Genomic DNA, 18,373 nt, shown 5'->3' with positions numbered 1-18,373 from the left:
CGCATGCTATTTCCGTTTCAACGGATCGGTAATCGGAGGTTAATTTCGTTGATAATTTTTATATCGTTTTCTCCATCCTAAATGTCCATAATGCGTATGAATGCCCTTTCAAATCTGCTTCTAACGACGTATCACATGTACATATACAATGGTTTTTGGAGAGGCTACACACGTCCGTATATACCGCCGCTTTTCGCGTCTGCGGCCTTTCAATGGCGCATTTGCTCTCGTGTAGCCTTATTGCGTCTTTTTTCGCTTCTAACTGCATCACTCTAGTCTGTAGCATACATTTTTTGGTATCATTAGAAAGCTCTTCTGGTGACGGCAACAATGGTGTAAACAGATTTCATATATTCTGAAAATTGTAAAGTATATTGCACAATTTGTGCAATAGTCGTTTTTTACTGTACTTTTTAAAAAAATACTATGTAACTTCTTTTCTAAAAGTCAGATGTCAAATTAGATGGTATTGCCAGAAAGCCCATTTAATGGCGGAGGTACATGCAAAATTTCGTTGCTCTATCTTTTCAAATAAAGTAAATCTAAATTTTTTAAAATGTGTACTATCGTCAGGTGAAAGTCTAACTATCCAACGTATTTACGTACTTTTCTACACAAGGGGAACCCGAGCCAGCTTGGCCTCTGCTCGGAAAATGCCTACGTTCCCCGGGCACGAACGTAGACGGGACGGGAACGGAACGGCGATGCGGAAATTGCGACGCTGCCCTCTACGTCTGCCCACGGAGGTTGGAAAGTATCAAGGTTGTGCATAGGGGGATAATTCCGACCTCCACCATGATCAAGCACTTGGTTGACGTGGTGGTTAGCATGAGTAACGGCGCGCGACGTTGTTCATACTATTCATCATTCGTTCTGCCGAAGACGCTCGATCTATAAGCGGCCATGGTGTAGCAAAACCGAAACCTATCGAGTCTTGACAGGGGGCTCAATGGCGAGTTTGCGAGAAGCAGAGCGACATGCTGGCGCTGCATAGCAGGCGAGGGGACGATCCCGAGAGGAGAGGCGATGATGGTGACAGGGTAGCTGGCGCAGCGAACCGGTTCGAGTCTCGATTCGCCCGCGAGCAAGTGCATACGCCGGTGATTTTACCTAGAAGCAGGCGATGTCTCAGCCACGAAGCAGGCAAAACACTGGTGTTGCACAGAGGTTGAGGGGACAACCTCGAGACGAGAGGCGATGATGGTAAAACGGTAGCTGGCGCAGGCAAACCCGTTCGAGTCTTGATCTGCCCGTGAGCAAGTGTAGACTCTGCTGACTTTTGCCTAGAGATGGGTGATAGTGTCGGAAGCAGATCGACATGCTGGTGTTGCATAGCAGGCGAGGGGACGATCCCGAGAGGAGAGGCGATGATGGTGACAGGGTAGCTGGCGCAGCGAACCGGTTCGAGTCTCGATTCGCCCGCGAGCAAGTGCATACGCCGGTGATTTTACATAGAAGCAGGCGATGTCTCAGCCACGAAGCAGGCAAAACGCTGGTGTTGCACAGAGGTTGAGGGGACAACCTCGAGACGAGAGGCGATGATGGTAAAACGGTAGCTGGCGCAGGCAAACCCGTTCGAGTCTTGATTTGCCCGTGAGCAAGTGTAGACTCTGCTGACTTTTGCCTAGAGATGGGTGATAGTGTCGGGAGCAGATCGACATGCTGGTGTTGCATAGCAGGCGAGGGGACGATCCCGAGAGGAGAGGCGATGATGGTGACAGGGTAGCTGGCGCAGCGAACCGGTTCGAGTCTCGATTCGCCCGCGAGCAAGTGCATACGCCGGTGATTTTACCTAGAAGCAGGCGATGTCTCAGCCACGAAGCAGGCAAAACACTGGTGTTGCACAGAGGTTGAGGGGACAACCTCGAGACGAGAGGCGATGATGGTAAAACGGTAGCTGGCGCAGGCAAACCCGTTCGAGTCTTGATCTGCCCGTGAGCAAGTGTAGACTCTGCTGACTTTTGCCTAGAGATGGGTGATAGTGTCGGAAGCAGATCGACATGCTGGTGTTGCATAGCAGGCGAGGGGACGATCCCGAGAGGAGAGGCGATGATGGTGACAGGGTAGCTGGCGCAGCGAACCGGTTCGAGTCTCGATTCGCCCGCGAGCAAGTGCATACGCCGGTGATTTTACATAGAAGCAGGCGATGTCTCAGCCACGAAGCAGGCAAAACGCTGGTGTTTCACAGAGGTTGAGGGGACAACCTCGAGACGAGAGGCGATGATGGTAAAACGGTAGCTGGCGCAGGCAAACCCGTTCGAGTCTTGATTTGCCCGTGAGCAAGTGTAGACTCTGCTGACTTTTGCCTAGAGATGGGTGATAGTGTCGGGAGCAGATCGACATGCTGGTGTTGCATAGCAGGCGAGGGGACGATCCCGAGAGGAGAGGCGATGATGGTGAAACGGTAGCTGGCGCAGGCAAACCCGTTCGAGTCTTTGTTATTCATGTTGATGTAAAGCGTAGTGTGTGTTGTTCACGTGTAGCAGCTCAACTGCCAACAGTACTTGAAGAACCACGACCTCCTTCCTACGTCGACTCAAGTGTGCCTTCACAGCAATCAGACTTTGGAATGAAAGTTGTATCCTTCCAGGTTTCATGATTTGTATGATACATTTGTGTTAACATATTTGAGGTATCTGTCCATTATGTACGGCAATTGTATGGCTATTCAATAATTCGTGAGCTATGGTTTATCATGGTGCATGCTAAATTAAAAGAACAACCTAACGCTGTTCCCTTCTAATCCAAACCATTAACCTCCAATCAAAGTAACATAAAATTAAAACGGAAAGTCCACGTCCTTCTCTCTACACTAAATCACTAACCCATTCCGAATTAACCTAAATGACATAACCTTAAAGCTAAAATCATCAATACCGACAATGTTAAAACTAAACCGCTAACCCAAACCTAAATGACATAAATTTAAAGCTAAAACCATGAATACCGCGGTGCGTATAACTGAATAATAAACACTGACAATGCCAGAACGTAAAACTGGAGATAAATGCCAAACTAAAAGGACAAAAGTAACACCGCCTAAAAAACACTTAACCCCAAAGCAAAAACATTAAATTAACGTGAAAAAATTACCAAGAGAGAGAGAAGGTGACTACGAAACTCAAACATAAACCAACTCAAAACAAAAACACCTAACACCACTAATAAAAACTAAAAGCGTGAAATAAACAAAGTAGGTGGAAAAGGGTAGATGATATAACCCTTGACCCAAGTGAAATGGTATACTTGCATCAAGGTCTACAAAGTCAGTCGGTCGGCCGAGGCATTGATAATATGTTACCGGGTGAAGGTGCCATATTTTCAATGCCTACAAACTGGCCCGGAAAAATTGTCTTTAATTCCAGCTGGTGTGATGCTTAATACCGGGTTTCCATGTTTGCCGATAGTTTGATGTTGCATGGAATTGTAGCCTTGGTATTGTCTTTAGTTGCAGCTGGTGTGATGCTTAATACCGGGTTTCCATGTTTGCCGATAGTTTGATGTTGTATGGAAGTTGTTTGATGTTGCATGGAAATTTAGCCTTGGCATTGTCTTTAATTCCAGCTGGTGTGATGCTTAATACCGGGTTTCCATGTTTGCCGATAGTTTGATGTTGCATGGAATTTTAGCCTTGGTATTGTCTTTAGTTCCAGCTGGTGTGATGCTTAATACCGGGTTTCCATGTTTGCCGATAGTTTGATGTTGTATGGAAGTTGTTTGATGTTGTATGGAAATGTAGCCTTGGCATTGTCTTTAATTCCAGCTGGTGTGATGCTTAGTACCGGGTTTCCATGTTTGCCGATAGTTTGATGTTGCATGGAAATGTAGCCTTGGTATTGTCTTTAGTTCCAGCTGGTGTGATCAGTACTCCCGATAGTTTGATGTTGTATGGAAGTTGTTTGATGTTGTATGGAAATGTAGCCTTGGTATTGTCTTTAATTCCAGCTGGAGAGAAAGCGAAGACACTGCCTTTGTGATTCTTAGTGTTACTACAGGTCACCCTCACACAAGACAAACACAATCACATCACATCACTACATTGTCTGGAATTGTGCCGTGACTGGTGTCATGTTTGCAGAAGCACTTGTCGGGGTGGGACACACAAGCTTGGCTCTGATGCTTTGATGGCAATGCCTAATCCGTGAGTTTCTGAGTGAGACATGGAAGCCAACCAAAGTGGCGGCAATTACGACTGAAAACACCAATCATTGACTCGTTGTTTTATCCCATAACTGAACGAGATGAGTGAGTCGTGTCAGGCTTAAGCTAACAACAGATCTTAATCCATGAACGATTGATCCCGTGAGTTCAATGCAGAGCTCAGTACAAACACTTATCAATGACCCAGGCTATATATACTTAGCAGTCAGGTACGAGCATCACGGCACTTGTGCTGATATTATTTGAAATCGTTCAGAAATCGTTCTTGAAGACTAACTTCATTCAAGTCATGGCCTGCGCACTTTTTGAAGCTCCTGTTTCAAAGCCACTGCACTTTGCCATCCTGGGGCATAGTTTCGTGCGGCGACTTGTTCAAGTCTGTCCCCCTCCACATGGCATCCTCACTACCGTGCGTGGGATCGGAGGGGCGACCGTCGCTCGGATGAAAGCTGAGGTGGATGCCCTTGATGCAGCTTTTCAGATGATTCAGAAACTACAGGCTTCTCTGTCTTGAGCCACTTTAAGTCAGTTTGACACGATATAGTTGATGTTGCCACAGATCGAGAGACTGCAGTAGCATAGGTGATAGTTGATGGAGCTGTTTGAATTTTGAATAGTGTTTTGGGTTTTTTTTCAAGGTAATAAATATGGTTTTGACATATTAGCTTCATTATTTATGCTTCCGTTTGTCACACGGGGCAAGACTTTGATGATGCAGCATACTTACCATCACAATTGCAGCATCGAACATCTTGTTGTCACCACAACGATGACAGATGACAGAATTTCGACATGGGTTTGAACCGTGACCGAATTTTTGACATTTATAACATCGACGAGAGAAGGGATGTACACCTCCACTCCAATATCCAAATAAGCTGCTTTGATAGAGTCTGGTAGAGATGAACGCGCAAACGACAGTAGATATGTGTTTGTTTACATAATTGCGCCATCTTTCTTGGTGGTAAAACGCTTAACTGCGGTTACTGCCTGTTCCTGTAGCTCCGTAGCAGTTTCTTCCTCAGACATGTCGGACAGGCAACGAGCCCTGTTACGAACAATACCTCGACAAGAGTTTAGTGTCCTGTGCACAGACACAGCAACCTCATTCCCTGCAAATGTTTTGAGCGATAGCAAATTGAGAGATTGCGCAGACAGCACCACTACGGAGGTGGGTGTCATTGTTATCCTCACCACAAATACCAGATACAGCCTTTGAAATTGCAAACGAGTTTAGCTTAATGGGTAGAAAATCTACAGACTCAATCACCAAAAAAAAAGTGGCCAGGAATCGCTGTGTGAAGTATGGTTTGCACTTGAAAGATCTAAGTCCTCTTGACTTCTTTTCGTTTCGTTTCGAAGTGAACCAGTATGTGGAAGCTCCATAATGAAAGGGAATAATTCAACACCCCTGCTCCCCACCCGCCACGGAGTGTGAACAAGGACAGGGTCAGATAGCAACGGGTATCCAGGATGCCGACACCAGGGATACAGGAGTGTTATACTCCAGAGAAAACGACACAAATAGCTGCATTTGTCTTCCAATTTCATGCCCGACTGGTTCTGCCCAAGACAAGGAATTAAAGACTTACGTCATTTGGAGGTCATTTTCACCAGATTGGCCCATGAGTCACCGCTTTCTGGCATAGGAATCTAGGCAGTTAAAGATAACAATGATTGATATACTGAAATTGGTATTAGAAATAGCCAAGGCCCAAAAAGTTAAAAGTGCAAAAGTAATTTCTATATGCACAGGGCATGGCGTGACCAGCCGACTGATAGAATTGGGCCAATCGGGCCCGTCCAGGTGAAGTCAGAGTCGAAGTGGTATGTTGAGCAAAAGGAGCAAAATGGTTCAGCCTCCTACTGCCCTGAACCACCAGACACGGGACGCAACCCACGGCAGGTTGCCCAATTTGGTCGCCTCTTACGACCAGCAATGGGGTGCTGTGGACACATTCTGTCCCGGGTCCACACGGGAGGGAAACGAGATAAAAACGAGATAAAATAAAAAGATGAATGTTGATCATTCAGAAGGATGTTTGGGCATGGTTGTTGTTAAAGTCTTCTGTAAATGATTGAAACTGAAATGAATTCAACGCCCGACAAAAAGATGGCTTATGGCAACACTTGACACGATCTTCGATGGTAACTTTCACTATTTATATTAAGTTGCAAATTTCTCAAATAAGGAATACTGACGAGTTCAGAAATCTCCCCTTCATACGATTCGTTCGTTAAAAAGATTTTTGTAATAAATATCAAATGGTATCATTGCGGAATTAGATATATTCGGGGCCTAATAATTGATTCAAGACACTTAAAGAATTCTGTGTTTTGAAATACGACTTCAGCTTAAGCCATACTTTCGTTTCTTATTTCAGATTGATAAGTTTCATACCCCAAACATGGATTAAATTATCAAATGATAACCCGGTTAACACAACAAATTCAAACATTAACTGTAAGATTCTCAGGGACATTATCTCATCACTAGATTGTAAGTTTATCTATAAACTGATTCGTAATGATGAGGGCATTGGTTCTCCTCGAAATCTCGCCTCTAAATGGAACTCAAAGTTGGATGCACACATAACAGAAGCTTTCCTGTAACAATGTTGTGATATAGTACGAAATTGTGTGGAGGACAGACAGACACAGAATTTCCAGTACAAAACCATCCATCAAATTCATTTCTCTACAAAATAGGAACGATAAAGGATAAACTTTGTGAGTTTCGTCAGTCAGAAAGTGATTCAGAAACATTAGAACATTTATTCTTGTCCTCTCGAAAAGTACAAACTATCATGCATGAGTTCCAATTTTAGTATGAAAGTAAACTTAAAATTAGATTTGAGTATGTGTCATTTCCAAGGTTGACTATTCTTGAAAAACACCTTTTTTATAATGACCATGCGGTATATTTAAAACTGTCATTACAGTAAGACTATTCACATATTTACCCAATAATCACCCCTAAAAAATATAATCACAGCTTACAAAAAAACCGATTTCTGGACAAGATCAAATTTACAGAAAAATGCGCCCCTTTGCTGAGATGAACGCAAACCAATGTTTGATCATATCTTCCTCTCTCCTCTCTTACCATCCTATATCGCCAATCCGTTTTCTTTACACTTCATTCATACTGTCATTTTACTTATGTTGTCTCCCGTTTTCCCATAGTTTAAATATATGCGTCTCTGTATTACACAACTGTATGAATATTGTACGACTTGCTATCGTAATAATAATAAGAAAATCTGTTTGAATATGTGTAGCTTATGGCTGTAAACGTATTTTCCTATTTTCCTCTAAATTGGCTACAAATATTATGAAAGTGTGAAATAATTAAATATAGAACTGATTTGACCAATAGGCATTTATCATGAAATTAAAAATATGATCCTTTAACAAGAAGACCAGGTTCAATTATATATCAGAGTTCAAAGGTTCATTTTATACCCTGCCGAAGGATACATGATCTTTTCGTGATCCTTCAACCTAACCATGATGCTATGCAGCTTCTCCCTAACCTCAGCAACCAACACGCTCACGTGAATTTCACGATTGATACTGAGCAGAACAATAAATTACCTTTCCTTCATGTCCTGTATCTGCCCAAACAACCCTGAATCCCCGTGAAAAAAAACACAAAACAAACAAACAACAAAACATCCGCCACCACTCCTCAAGTAAAAACTGGCATCATTCTAAATTACATAGAAGAACATCTGATTAGGAAATCTGTACATGGAAATGAACACCCATAAGGAACTTTTTGTTGAACTGAACTACGACCCATCCCAGAAAGTCATCAGGGTCATATCAACAGAACCGTATTAACAGCTCCAACACCTTCCATCATTAAGAACAGGCTCGGCCATCAATCAAGATGCACTTTCCCTGACTGGGTACACCACTATATGAAATCAGCAGTTCCCTAAACCAAAAACCACAAACAAGCAAGCATAGCTATCTTTTTAACCTCATTTCCCCGTCTCAACGAGTTTCTCCAACGGAAGAAACATATCAACTGCAACAACTCAAAATGTGTTTTTTTCTAAATAAAACTGTGGATGTTGACAGTGCAATGTTCGATAAACATTGGTGAGTTGTTCACATCAGGCTACAAAAACCCAGCATCAATAAATATCAACGATGCTTCATCCCACATTTGATGTACATTTGAGTCAGGCCCCAAATAAACATGGCCTCTTTTAACTGTGACCTCTTAGATCTGGCTGCAATCAGCTGTTTCTTGCGTGTTTGGTTTTTTTTCGTTTTTCCATTTTGTTTCCTTTGCTTTTAATTGGGGATGGGGTTGTGTCAAAATCAAGAATGCTGTATAGGTGCCAAAGACTGGGTTAGTAGGACACGTTTAAGTACTGGATGTACAACATAAGTGTACTGATTTCAGTTAAATCTAAACACTGAATGCATGGTAATATTAGAATCCAACCACCCAATCAGACGACCAAAAAGTATTGCAACACATTTATATCAATACAAGACAAATGGTATGTATAGCAAAACAAATGAGAGAACACCAGAGCTTTACGTGTCTGCTGCCTAGTTAATGTGACTGTATTTTCTTTACGAACTAAATCCGCCTATAAAATCTTCAATCCTGTATGGAAACACAGTAGGGGTAGTAATTGAATGTATCCTCATATCAGCAAAATATTATTCCCCTATTCCCCTATGTTTGTGGCCAACGTGAAAAAGTTATTAGCAATAAGGCTGATGGTATCATTAGACTCTTGGTCACACGTACCAACAGTCGTCTGGTAGAAACCTCTGGATTAAATCTGAATTACGTATGAAGGCCTCAATGCTGTTATGTCAAATATACAGTTACGGCGCATTCAATACAGTACATGGGCTACAGTACATTTGAGCTATTATTTTTTACCGCTGCTTCTTGCAACAAACCTCAGCACTATTTACGTCTTATTCCCGTATGGCTGTGGATACATGAAGACGTTAGTAGCAATAACTTGGCTGATGGTACCATTTGATACAAAATGTATAGATTTTAACAGGCAGACTATACGTGTCACGTAAACTTATGACACCACTGCCGCTTCCTGGACTGTGCCCTTAATTACATCTAGTTGATAAAACATGATCACCAAAAACCAAGAAAGCAGGTGGATGCACGTACACACTTATTATTAGGTGTACAGACCAGTGTTTTCCAGTAGTTTGAAACCTGTGAAGATCCGGGTTAGAATAGGTCTTCGCAAGTTATCAAGTGGCATATTTTTAACAAGGGTCGACAGTCGACGTTTTGTGTATATTGTCAAGCTACAAATAAACTGTGAAACCCTGTTGCATAGATTGATGTTGATGATCCCTCACCAAAAGTGCAGACTCGATTATTTACAGACCGTTTTCTCATAGTTGGATGATTGCCGAGGGTGGCGTTAAAGAACATACGAACAAGCTACTAGCAATAAAGGCACTAGCTCCGTGTGAGATTTAGATTCAGATTTAATGTTAAACAAGGTAAAGGCCTGACAAATGAACATTCCACACATTCAATCTGGATAATAAGGAGAGATCATGAAATCGTCACAATTATTATAGTACAGATTAAGAACTGAATGATCACTATCTTCTGATTTACTGACATTTATCATGCCTAGTGTATTGTCCATGGGTACAAAGGGATCCTGGTTTCTTTGGGTCAAACTTGCCATACCATATACAAATCATAGTATGTTAAGTCAAATACGATGTATCTGAAGCCATATCATTACAGATTGAGCAAAGCTTGAATACATAAAAACACAGACTGATAATTTAGTTGATATTTCTTATTGTCATGCGTGCTGTTATTGCCACGCTTTTAAGACGACAGTGCCCGTAGTCATCAAACATACCAAGATAATACTTTTTCACGTACTGTCAGCAAGCACGCGCAGTCTAGACACTGATTTTTATGATAACTGACTAAAGGATCAGGCCTTGACTTTCAAATCATAGTAAACTGTAGATGACTGTAGTTTGACCAGCTCGGCACCCACATCACTTTTGGTCATGGGAGCGGTGCCAATTAACACCTATCAGAAGGGTACACAAACTCCGAGGTCTGGACTACAGGAAGTCTGACTTCCACTTTTGTGGAAGTCACGGTACCTAGCGGGTAAGACGGCTGACTTTGTGATTAGATGCCTGACTCTGAGAATGTGGGTTCGAATCCCTTGTTGGACTCAACAAACGTACTATAATCTGTACTTTACTGATTCATCCAAAATATAACGCGTGTTACATTTGGCCACCTTCTCACTTGGATTGTGTATTCACAGAACCTGAATGTTTACAGAGCAGCAGCTTCTGTGAAGCGAACGTAACGTAGACCATTTTGTACAAGAAGAGGAACGAACCTAAAGATAAATGAACCCGTAAATATAACGTCAAGCTGCTCGGCCATCGTGAGGAAACGGAACACAGAACCTGAAGGTTAATGGAGCAGATGTTCCTGTCCAGATTGCTCAAATGTAACCTCAAGCTGTTCGGACCTGAAGGTTCATAACCTTTTTCTTCTAATGTATGTTGTACATTCACACGGTCCATTCAGAGGAAAGGCCTCCCAAGCCCACTGATTGTGCCACCAGGTACTCCTGTCATTGGTGCATTTCGTCTGACGACACAAGAGCACAACAAACGGCAACATATTGGCATAATACGACAAGCATTTTGGCACTGTGGAAACAGTCTGACCATGGGTTGTTTTCACTTGTATCACGTGATAAGCCTAATATATACTATGCGTGTTAGCTATAGTGACTGATATGCAGACACCAGGTATCATATTCAATTAAAAGATATTATGTAGTGAGATTAGAGTTTCAAAATCGAAATTTCTTATGCTCTTCGACATGGGTTTGCTTTGCTCAATGCGAATGTACAAATGCTAAGATTGTTTTTTAAAGAAAAAACAACTGTTGTACATGCACAGATTTGTGAAAACCATTGATTTGCGTCCGGGGGTGGACATTCTTCTAACTTACCTTAGTGTATATTGATCCTTTTACACATTCCGAGTATTTTCTAAAGGTGATCGAATCCACGCTGACGTGTTTCAAACCTCAAGAACTGACACCACTATAGAGCTGACAAAGGTGGATGGGAAGATGGTTTACGGCTTGGAATTCCTGACGTTCGACGTGAAGAGTTGCAGCAAAGTACAGCTCTCCATTAACATGGGCGCAGGAAGGACAGTCATGGACATTTATCCAAACAAGACTTCTCATATGCAGTACTGTGAGTCCTCCACTGATACCTGTACTGAGGAGATCTTGGTTATATCCAAGGACATGTGTGACGGCTACACACCACTGTGGGTGAAGGTTTCATATTATGATGTCATTATCGGTGAAGGTTGTGAAGCTGCAGAAGTTGGCCTGTGGTCATATTTCTCTTATTGGAACATAGAAAGCATCAAAATCTCTTCAGTAGATGATGCATGGTGGCGATTCGGTAAGTGATTAAGTGAATTAGGGGTGTAACGTCACACCGGCAATATTTCAACCTTTTAGTGACGAGAGGAAACTTAGTACATGCTATAAATACCTGCCACGAGGGACAGTAGAATATTGTCACGTAATTTAGTTCTTAAAAACTAATCATTTCAAATTCTAAATATGCAGTCAGTATGACATACATTAACATTAATACCCGAGCTCTTGACCACCAACAACTAAAGGGCGTCTTGGTAAGACTCTTGTGTCTTAAAAATATTACCCAAGGACAAAATAAATCTCATAAACCTACATACTAATCAGTTAACCAGTTGAAATAAATTATTGCATACAACTTTCATTAAAAAGCGAAGACAAACCGTATTTTCACAGCTTCAGTGAAAAAACAGCAATGGTTGCACGGTTGTAATCTCAGTTCCAAAGCGTAGTTATAGTGGCTAGTTCAGGGTATATATTGTATTATTACCCACGTGGTACATGGTAAAGGTGTCTCAAAACAAAGCGTTATGACACATATGTTCAGGGTATATATTATAATAGATTCACTACACTGTAGCATCTTGATTCATAATAAGTCACAAAGTGAAATACTGTCTTCAAGGGATCAATAACCAAACATAATTATAGTCCTTGTTTACACATAAAGAACTGTTTGCTTAAATATGCTGGTTAACAACAGGAGAATCTTCATGTCAACCTGTGACCACACAAGCTACTACCACAAAGTTGACAACACAACCTGCAACAACACCTGTTACGGCAACCGAAACGACACCAGAAGTGATACCCGAAGCAACATCTCAAACACCAGGATCCTTGATCAATGAAACACTGCCTAAGAACATGGGACGATCTGCCGGAGCTGTCAGAAGCAGCTCCTTCACTGGGATGATCATCGTTGTTACGTATGTATTGTGTGGTCAGCTCCCTTGCATAATGAGTGAGGACACAGTAACCATTTACATTGACTTTATAGTCGACCTATGTTCTTGTCTAACTACGAAATATTCATATCATGGGAAAGAACTGACTTTGGACGAGCTCGACCGACCTATGCTGTAAACTGAAGCAATTGGGTCACTATTATTTTAAATAATGAATTACTCGTATTTTTGTTTTATATATACCGTACTACCCCATGATGTCGACTTCCCATATTCCTTTTCAGGTTGATGTCCTATTTAAAGTTTTAAGGAAATGTACAACTTTGGCAGAACGACTTCTAAACACGTTGTGTCACGTTTTCTTATTATGAATTAAAATGTGCCGAGAAGATATAGCATAGAGTCATTGTAAGAAGATCTCAAACGTATTAGTGATTCAAAGCCTTTTCCAGCACTGACAACTCACCAAAGGGAATCTTGCTATAGAACACAGATTTTGTGTGCAGCCCAACGATAAACTCATAATGCTCGAGTTGGTAAGGTGACTGTAACAGGTATCAGATTATGTCGTCATACCTGACTCTCATGGATAGATGCTCATACGTTTGTCTGGTCTGTTAGCATGGTGACCGTGCCAGGTATCAGATTATGTCGTCATACCTGACTCTTCATGATAGATGATCATGCGTCTGTCTGGTGACCATGCTTCATTCTCCTCCAGACTGTTATAGTCTGACTGACAAAAAGCACTGCCGTTCAAGCATTTCATGAGTGCATTGACACGGTCTTCAGCAATATGGAACTAGAAGAATGCATGGTCGTAAGAGGTGACTAAAGGAATCGAGTGGACAGGCTCAGTGTGAGTTGGTTGATGAATGTCATCCAGTCCAATTTAGATCGATGCTCATGCTGGATTCTCTGCTCCCTACTCCATTATTACAGACTGCAGTCATATAAGTTAATGCAGCGTTGAACAACAAGCAAACACAAACACACAACGAAGTTTGCGGTGTATGTGATCTTTTCGAAAGTACACGGAGAAAAAGAACTTCGAATTACATCGCAAAAGCAGTAATATTTCTCATGGTAGAACCTGCATAGCATAGGACATGGCACATGTATCCTAAAATATGAGTCGCTTAATCCACCGACACCAAGAACCCACCAAAGGATGATGCTGATGAACTTTTTTCCACTGTCATTGACTGGGTTGTTTCCACCCATGTTCGCCCTTGCGGAGTGGGGCAACAGAAAATGCAACAGTGTGGTCACTGCCTGTCTTCGCCGTCCCAAAGCCAAAAATAATATTTGGTCCGGTTTTCATAATGTGAATGTAAGCACCGAAACGGTCGGACACCTTCAGTGATAGATTGGTGTAGAACATGTAGGTGCCAGAGACGGGTGCGGTGTATTTTCCTGTGTGCTCGTCGTAGAAGGAGTTGACGTTGTAGACGGTGAAGTCAAAGAGAAATGGAGCTCCGTTTGCTGTATCGGGTGGACTTTCTGTACGGAAGGCAACGGTTCTTCTCTTTGACGCTACATGGATTAAAAGAAACATTTAAAGAACAAAGGACTCCTAAACATTTTTAGAGTTCACCTTGCCATGCACAGTTTGGGCGAGCAAACGTTGTTGTCAAGGACATTTCAACTTATAAATGCTTCCTGAGTCGTGAGAGAATGAAGCTGTTTAAGCTACTAGACTTATGGGAGTTCAAATCCTCTACCTGTGTTTGTACCTGAACATTTCTCGTGAACTTAAACAAACAACCCAACACACACTTTGATGCACTTAGTGCCTATAACAAACAGCAATGAGGTTTACGCACGGTAAATGACATCACCATGTGCAGTTGCGTAACAAAATTACATTTTTATGATAAGTCATGACAAACTCCGGCCATTGATTCTGTTTTACTATAAACTAGAAAAGTATAAATGTACCTGGATGTTGTCTCCAAATGAAAAGAAGTGCAACATACGTAATAGACTTCCATAATAGATTAAACAGTTATATGGATGGCCTTTGGCAATATTTTTAATTGTATCGTCAGCGTTGCCAAAAGCAATGACCGTATACTCTGAGCGATGGCGTTTATTTGTTTAACACCACACCAGATTCATATTCCAGCTATGAATCAGTCCGTGAACAATCCACTCTCATTGTTAGTTCCCTCATACAAGCAGGGTTGGGTTGCTGAAGGACAGTTCTAATCCCAGTGTATACTGATGCTGTATGTAATTACACCCAACATAGCTCTCTTTTCTACAGTTTCAAAAAGGTCAATTGTCGCGCAAGTTATCAAGTGAGTGAGGCGTGAAGCAACAAACGAAACCAAACCAAACCAAACCAAACCAAAAACCAAACAAAGAAAAGAAAAGTTTAACAAACTTACCAACGTCCTGTATGACTTGTCATAGCGACATAGTGTTGCCATCGGAGAGTGTCTGCACAAGTGACATGTCAAGCTGCAAAACAGCAATGTCGGATATCGTGGAGGTGATGTTACTTTGTGCAGTGTGTAGATTGTCCGTCACCGTGTGAAGAGCTTGTTGTACACTATGCATTTCATTTCATGACTTTCCAGTCAGACGCATTTTGTTGCTCTTCTTTTGTGGACGTCATTTCCCTGGCCACAAACAGCAACTGGTCTATAATCACTTTGAGAGACGATGAGCTATTCTGGATGAACGCCTCTTCTTCAGTCTCCACATAATATAGCGGAGTGTTTGCTCGCTGCAGATGGTTCTCTAAAGCCGAAACACCTGACTGCAGCGTATTAACCTGTATAGTGTTCTGCTTGATATTGCGACTCATTGCATCCATCGTTATGTTCAAAAGAAGGTTAACGTTGAGTTTATCCTGTTTTGTGACTCTCAGTTCAGACTTCACTTGGTTCAGTTCGTTCGCTGATGACTTCAGTTCAGCTTTCAGTGATGCCACTTCATCCTTCAGAGAGGACAATTCAGCACTGGCCAACGGTTGCAGTTATTTGCTTGTCTGTAAGTCTGTTTGGGTGTTCCGAAGGTCCGTCTTTGTGGCTTGTAGCTCTGTTTTGGTACTGTAGATCTGTTTTCAATTAACTTGTGATTGTCTGAAGGTTTGTCATAGACTGTTCAAGCAGAACAACATGACTCAGTACACTTGACAGATCAGCAGTGCCGTCTGGTTTTGTCATGGGTAAAATCAGTCCAGAGAGACAGGGAGGCAGAAAAAGGCCTAGGAATATGTTCGTCATAAACATTTTACCCGTAGTACTATACGCCACTGCTGAATATAGAAGAGTATTGATAAGGAGTATGGACAGTCAGACAAGTGTGATAGCGCGCCTTGAAGACAAAAAACTCCAGGATTATATTAATTGCGTAGACACATGCAGAATATATGTTCCACATTATACAATAAATTCTTAAACGGGAGACGATGAATCAGCCAGTCTATCATACCTGAAACAGACACATTAATTAGAAATATTGTCGTTACTAGTTGTGTGGTAAAACAATTATAAACTTTGTCCTCGTGAAAAATTGAAACCTCAATATTATTTTAATTTCCTTACGACCTATTTGCTTGCTTTTAGAACTAACACTTTGGACATGATACCTACTCGTGGCACAGAAAGCAACATCAACCGTAAAATGATCATTGCGTCTCCTGTATGTTCATTCTTCTATTTGACGATCTCTAGTCAATTATTTTGGTTTGTGCTATTGTGCTATTAGATTTATCTTCACATGCTATTTTCAAATTCGAACTGTGACAATCTAGTTCGATTATAGTCCTTTGACGACAGGTTTTGTGATATATACATTTTGTTTATTATCTTCAAATTTGTTCGCGTCATGGTATAGCTGAAATATTGCGACATTCATTCATTCATTCATTCATTCATTCATTCATTCTCTTTTTTAATAACCGTGCCTGTCAGATGTTCACTCTAATAGTTTGTATTGCTTACATTACACACGGTTTTTCATTGGATGGTCTAACTGATGGCATAAGCATATAAACGACAAATTTCGATTCTCTCCCTCGACAGCAGGCTGAGGTTTTGTTTCGTTCATATGAAAGGTTTCGGGTGCATCAGGTTTCCTAATTAACACCATGATACCATATGGCATTCCCTAGCAGTGTCTTAATGAACCAGGAACACTCTACTCTGTAATGGTCTACCTGGTTATAAATACTTTAAAGCATTCACGTGCAAATGAGTGAGGAGATCGAGTGATCCGGACTATCACAGACATGGAATTTTAATGATATCCCTTTTTCGCGAATCCGATGCTGTATGTAATTACATCCAACATAGCTCTGTTCTCTAGTGAGTGAGGCGTTAAAGGGGCACTGATGCGGAGCAATTTCCGTGGACTGGTTTATACTTTTGTTATTGTTTTTCTCCCGTGAGTATCCGGATGATATCCCAGAATTCGTGACTGGTTCGTGACATCTGCTGCGCAGTCTGTATGCGCAATTGAGAGTTTAATTATAGACAAATCAACAAATGTATTATGAAAACAAATGAAACACTTTGAAGGTTAATCATCTGCCAGTGGTTGAAATGGTAAAAGACTATTAGGACGGGAAAATGACAAAGCCAATGTACGTCTCTATATTTTGTCTCATAACCCTAATTAGTTTATTGTCATATTTGTATGATTTGGAAAATTAATAAAAGAACACACGGTCTGCTTCTACTTATAGTTAATTTCTAACATGATTGTAACATTTAAACATTGTATAGACAACCAATGTGGATCCTATTTCACACACACACGCGATCTAGTGTGTGTCTTCTGTCATATAGATTCTGCTGAATGCTACAACAAATAAATCAAAACAAAAGGCAAATAATAAATGTAAAACAGACTAATTTTATAGCAACAGTGTCAGGCTACTACCTTGTTCAGGAATGTATCCATCAATATCCACATAAAAGAACGGTATTCCATTCATCTGAAGCTGGTAAATAATCCTGCTCTGTGTCGTGTTTCTTACAACAGTCTAGTTTGCGAAAAAGTAACACATCCCCCAAGATAGCACACCTGGCAGCTAATTGTATGATGTCTGCCATTCTAAGTCATTTAGATAACCAATAATGAGCAATCAATGAACGCAATGGTGGTTAATTCTTTGAAGGAAGGATGTTGTTTTTACACTCGCACTTTACGACAGGGTGTAGTCATTATAGATAATTAGTACATCTACACACACTCCCTTTTGACCAATCCGCTGTAGAAGATAAAAGTAATTAATCAATCAGTGTGTTATCGGTTAATCCTTTGATCGATGTTTGTTTTTGTAACTCAGCTGATAAATCCTCTTGCATCACTTACATGCACATATTACATAACATACAAAACATTTGCCATTACAGACCTTAATTTATAATGTTGAGTATTTACTCCAGAGAGGAGAAATGCCAAATGGGAACCTTTGTTGAGTAACCGAGTGGTGTTGCTACTAATTATACCTGTCATAAATTCATTAATTGACCATCCAGAGAATGATGACAAATAACACGTGTAGGTTTACACCATCAAACGCAAGTTACAGCAAGGAAGATGTAATCTCTGTGTCGAATGCAGCCTGAAAACACTGATGGGCCGAAACTGTGTTCAACATATTTTCACGTAACATGATTAAATATCGAGGTACAAAACACAGAAATAGGATCAAATTGGATCAGTCACTATACCATCCAAGCATCCGAAAAAAACTACACTGCTGAGATATTTTGTTACGATCAGACAAGGGATACCATGGATATTTTTAAATAATGGCATATGATGGGCCTCCTGACTGTTTAGGTGAAGAAATTCTGCTAATGTGGACCGGAGCGC

The 18,373-nt window shown here is 41.2% G+C and overlaps 1 protein-coding gene and 1 pseudogene across 1 annotated transcript; one reads left to right on the top strand and one right to left on the bottom strand.

Moving 5' to 3' along the window:
* The first annotated feature begins 10,633 nt into the window (after window positions 1–10,633).
* On the top strand, window positions 10,634–13,508 carry LOC137280880 (uncharacterized). Its single transcript, XM_067812072.1, has 4 exons — window positions 10,634–10,694; window positions 11,227–11,649; window positions 12,331–12,556; window positions 13,478–13,508. The coding sequence occupies exons 1-4, from the start codon at window positions 10,634–10,636 to the stop codon at window positions 13,506–13,508; spliced, it is 741 nt and encodes a 246-aa protein (XP_067668173.1).
* Window positions 13,509–13,590: 82 nt separating this feature from the next.
* LOC137280879 (spindle assembly abnormal protein 6 homolog) lies at window positions 13,591–15,777 on the bottom strand (annotated as a pseudogene).
* Window positions 15,778–18,373: the final 2,596 nt, after the last annotated feature.

This window comes from Haliotis asinina, chromosome 4 (genome assembly GCF_037392515.1).
Source record: "Haliotis asinina isolate JCU_RB_2024 chromosome 4, JCU_Hal_asi_v2, whole genome shotgun sequence".
NCBI lineage: Eukaryota > Metazoa > Mollusca > Gastropoda > Lepetellida > Haliotidae > Haliotis > Haliotis asinina.
The sequence above is the reverse complement of the archived record's forward strand: the minus strand, read 5'-3'. Positions and strand labels throughout refer to the sequence as shown.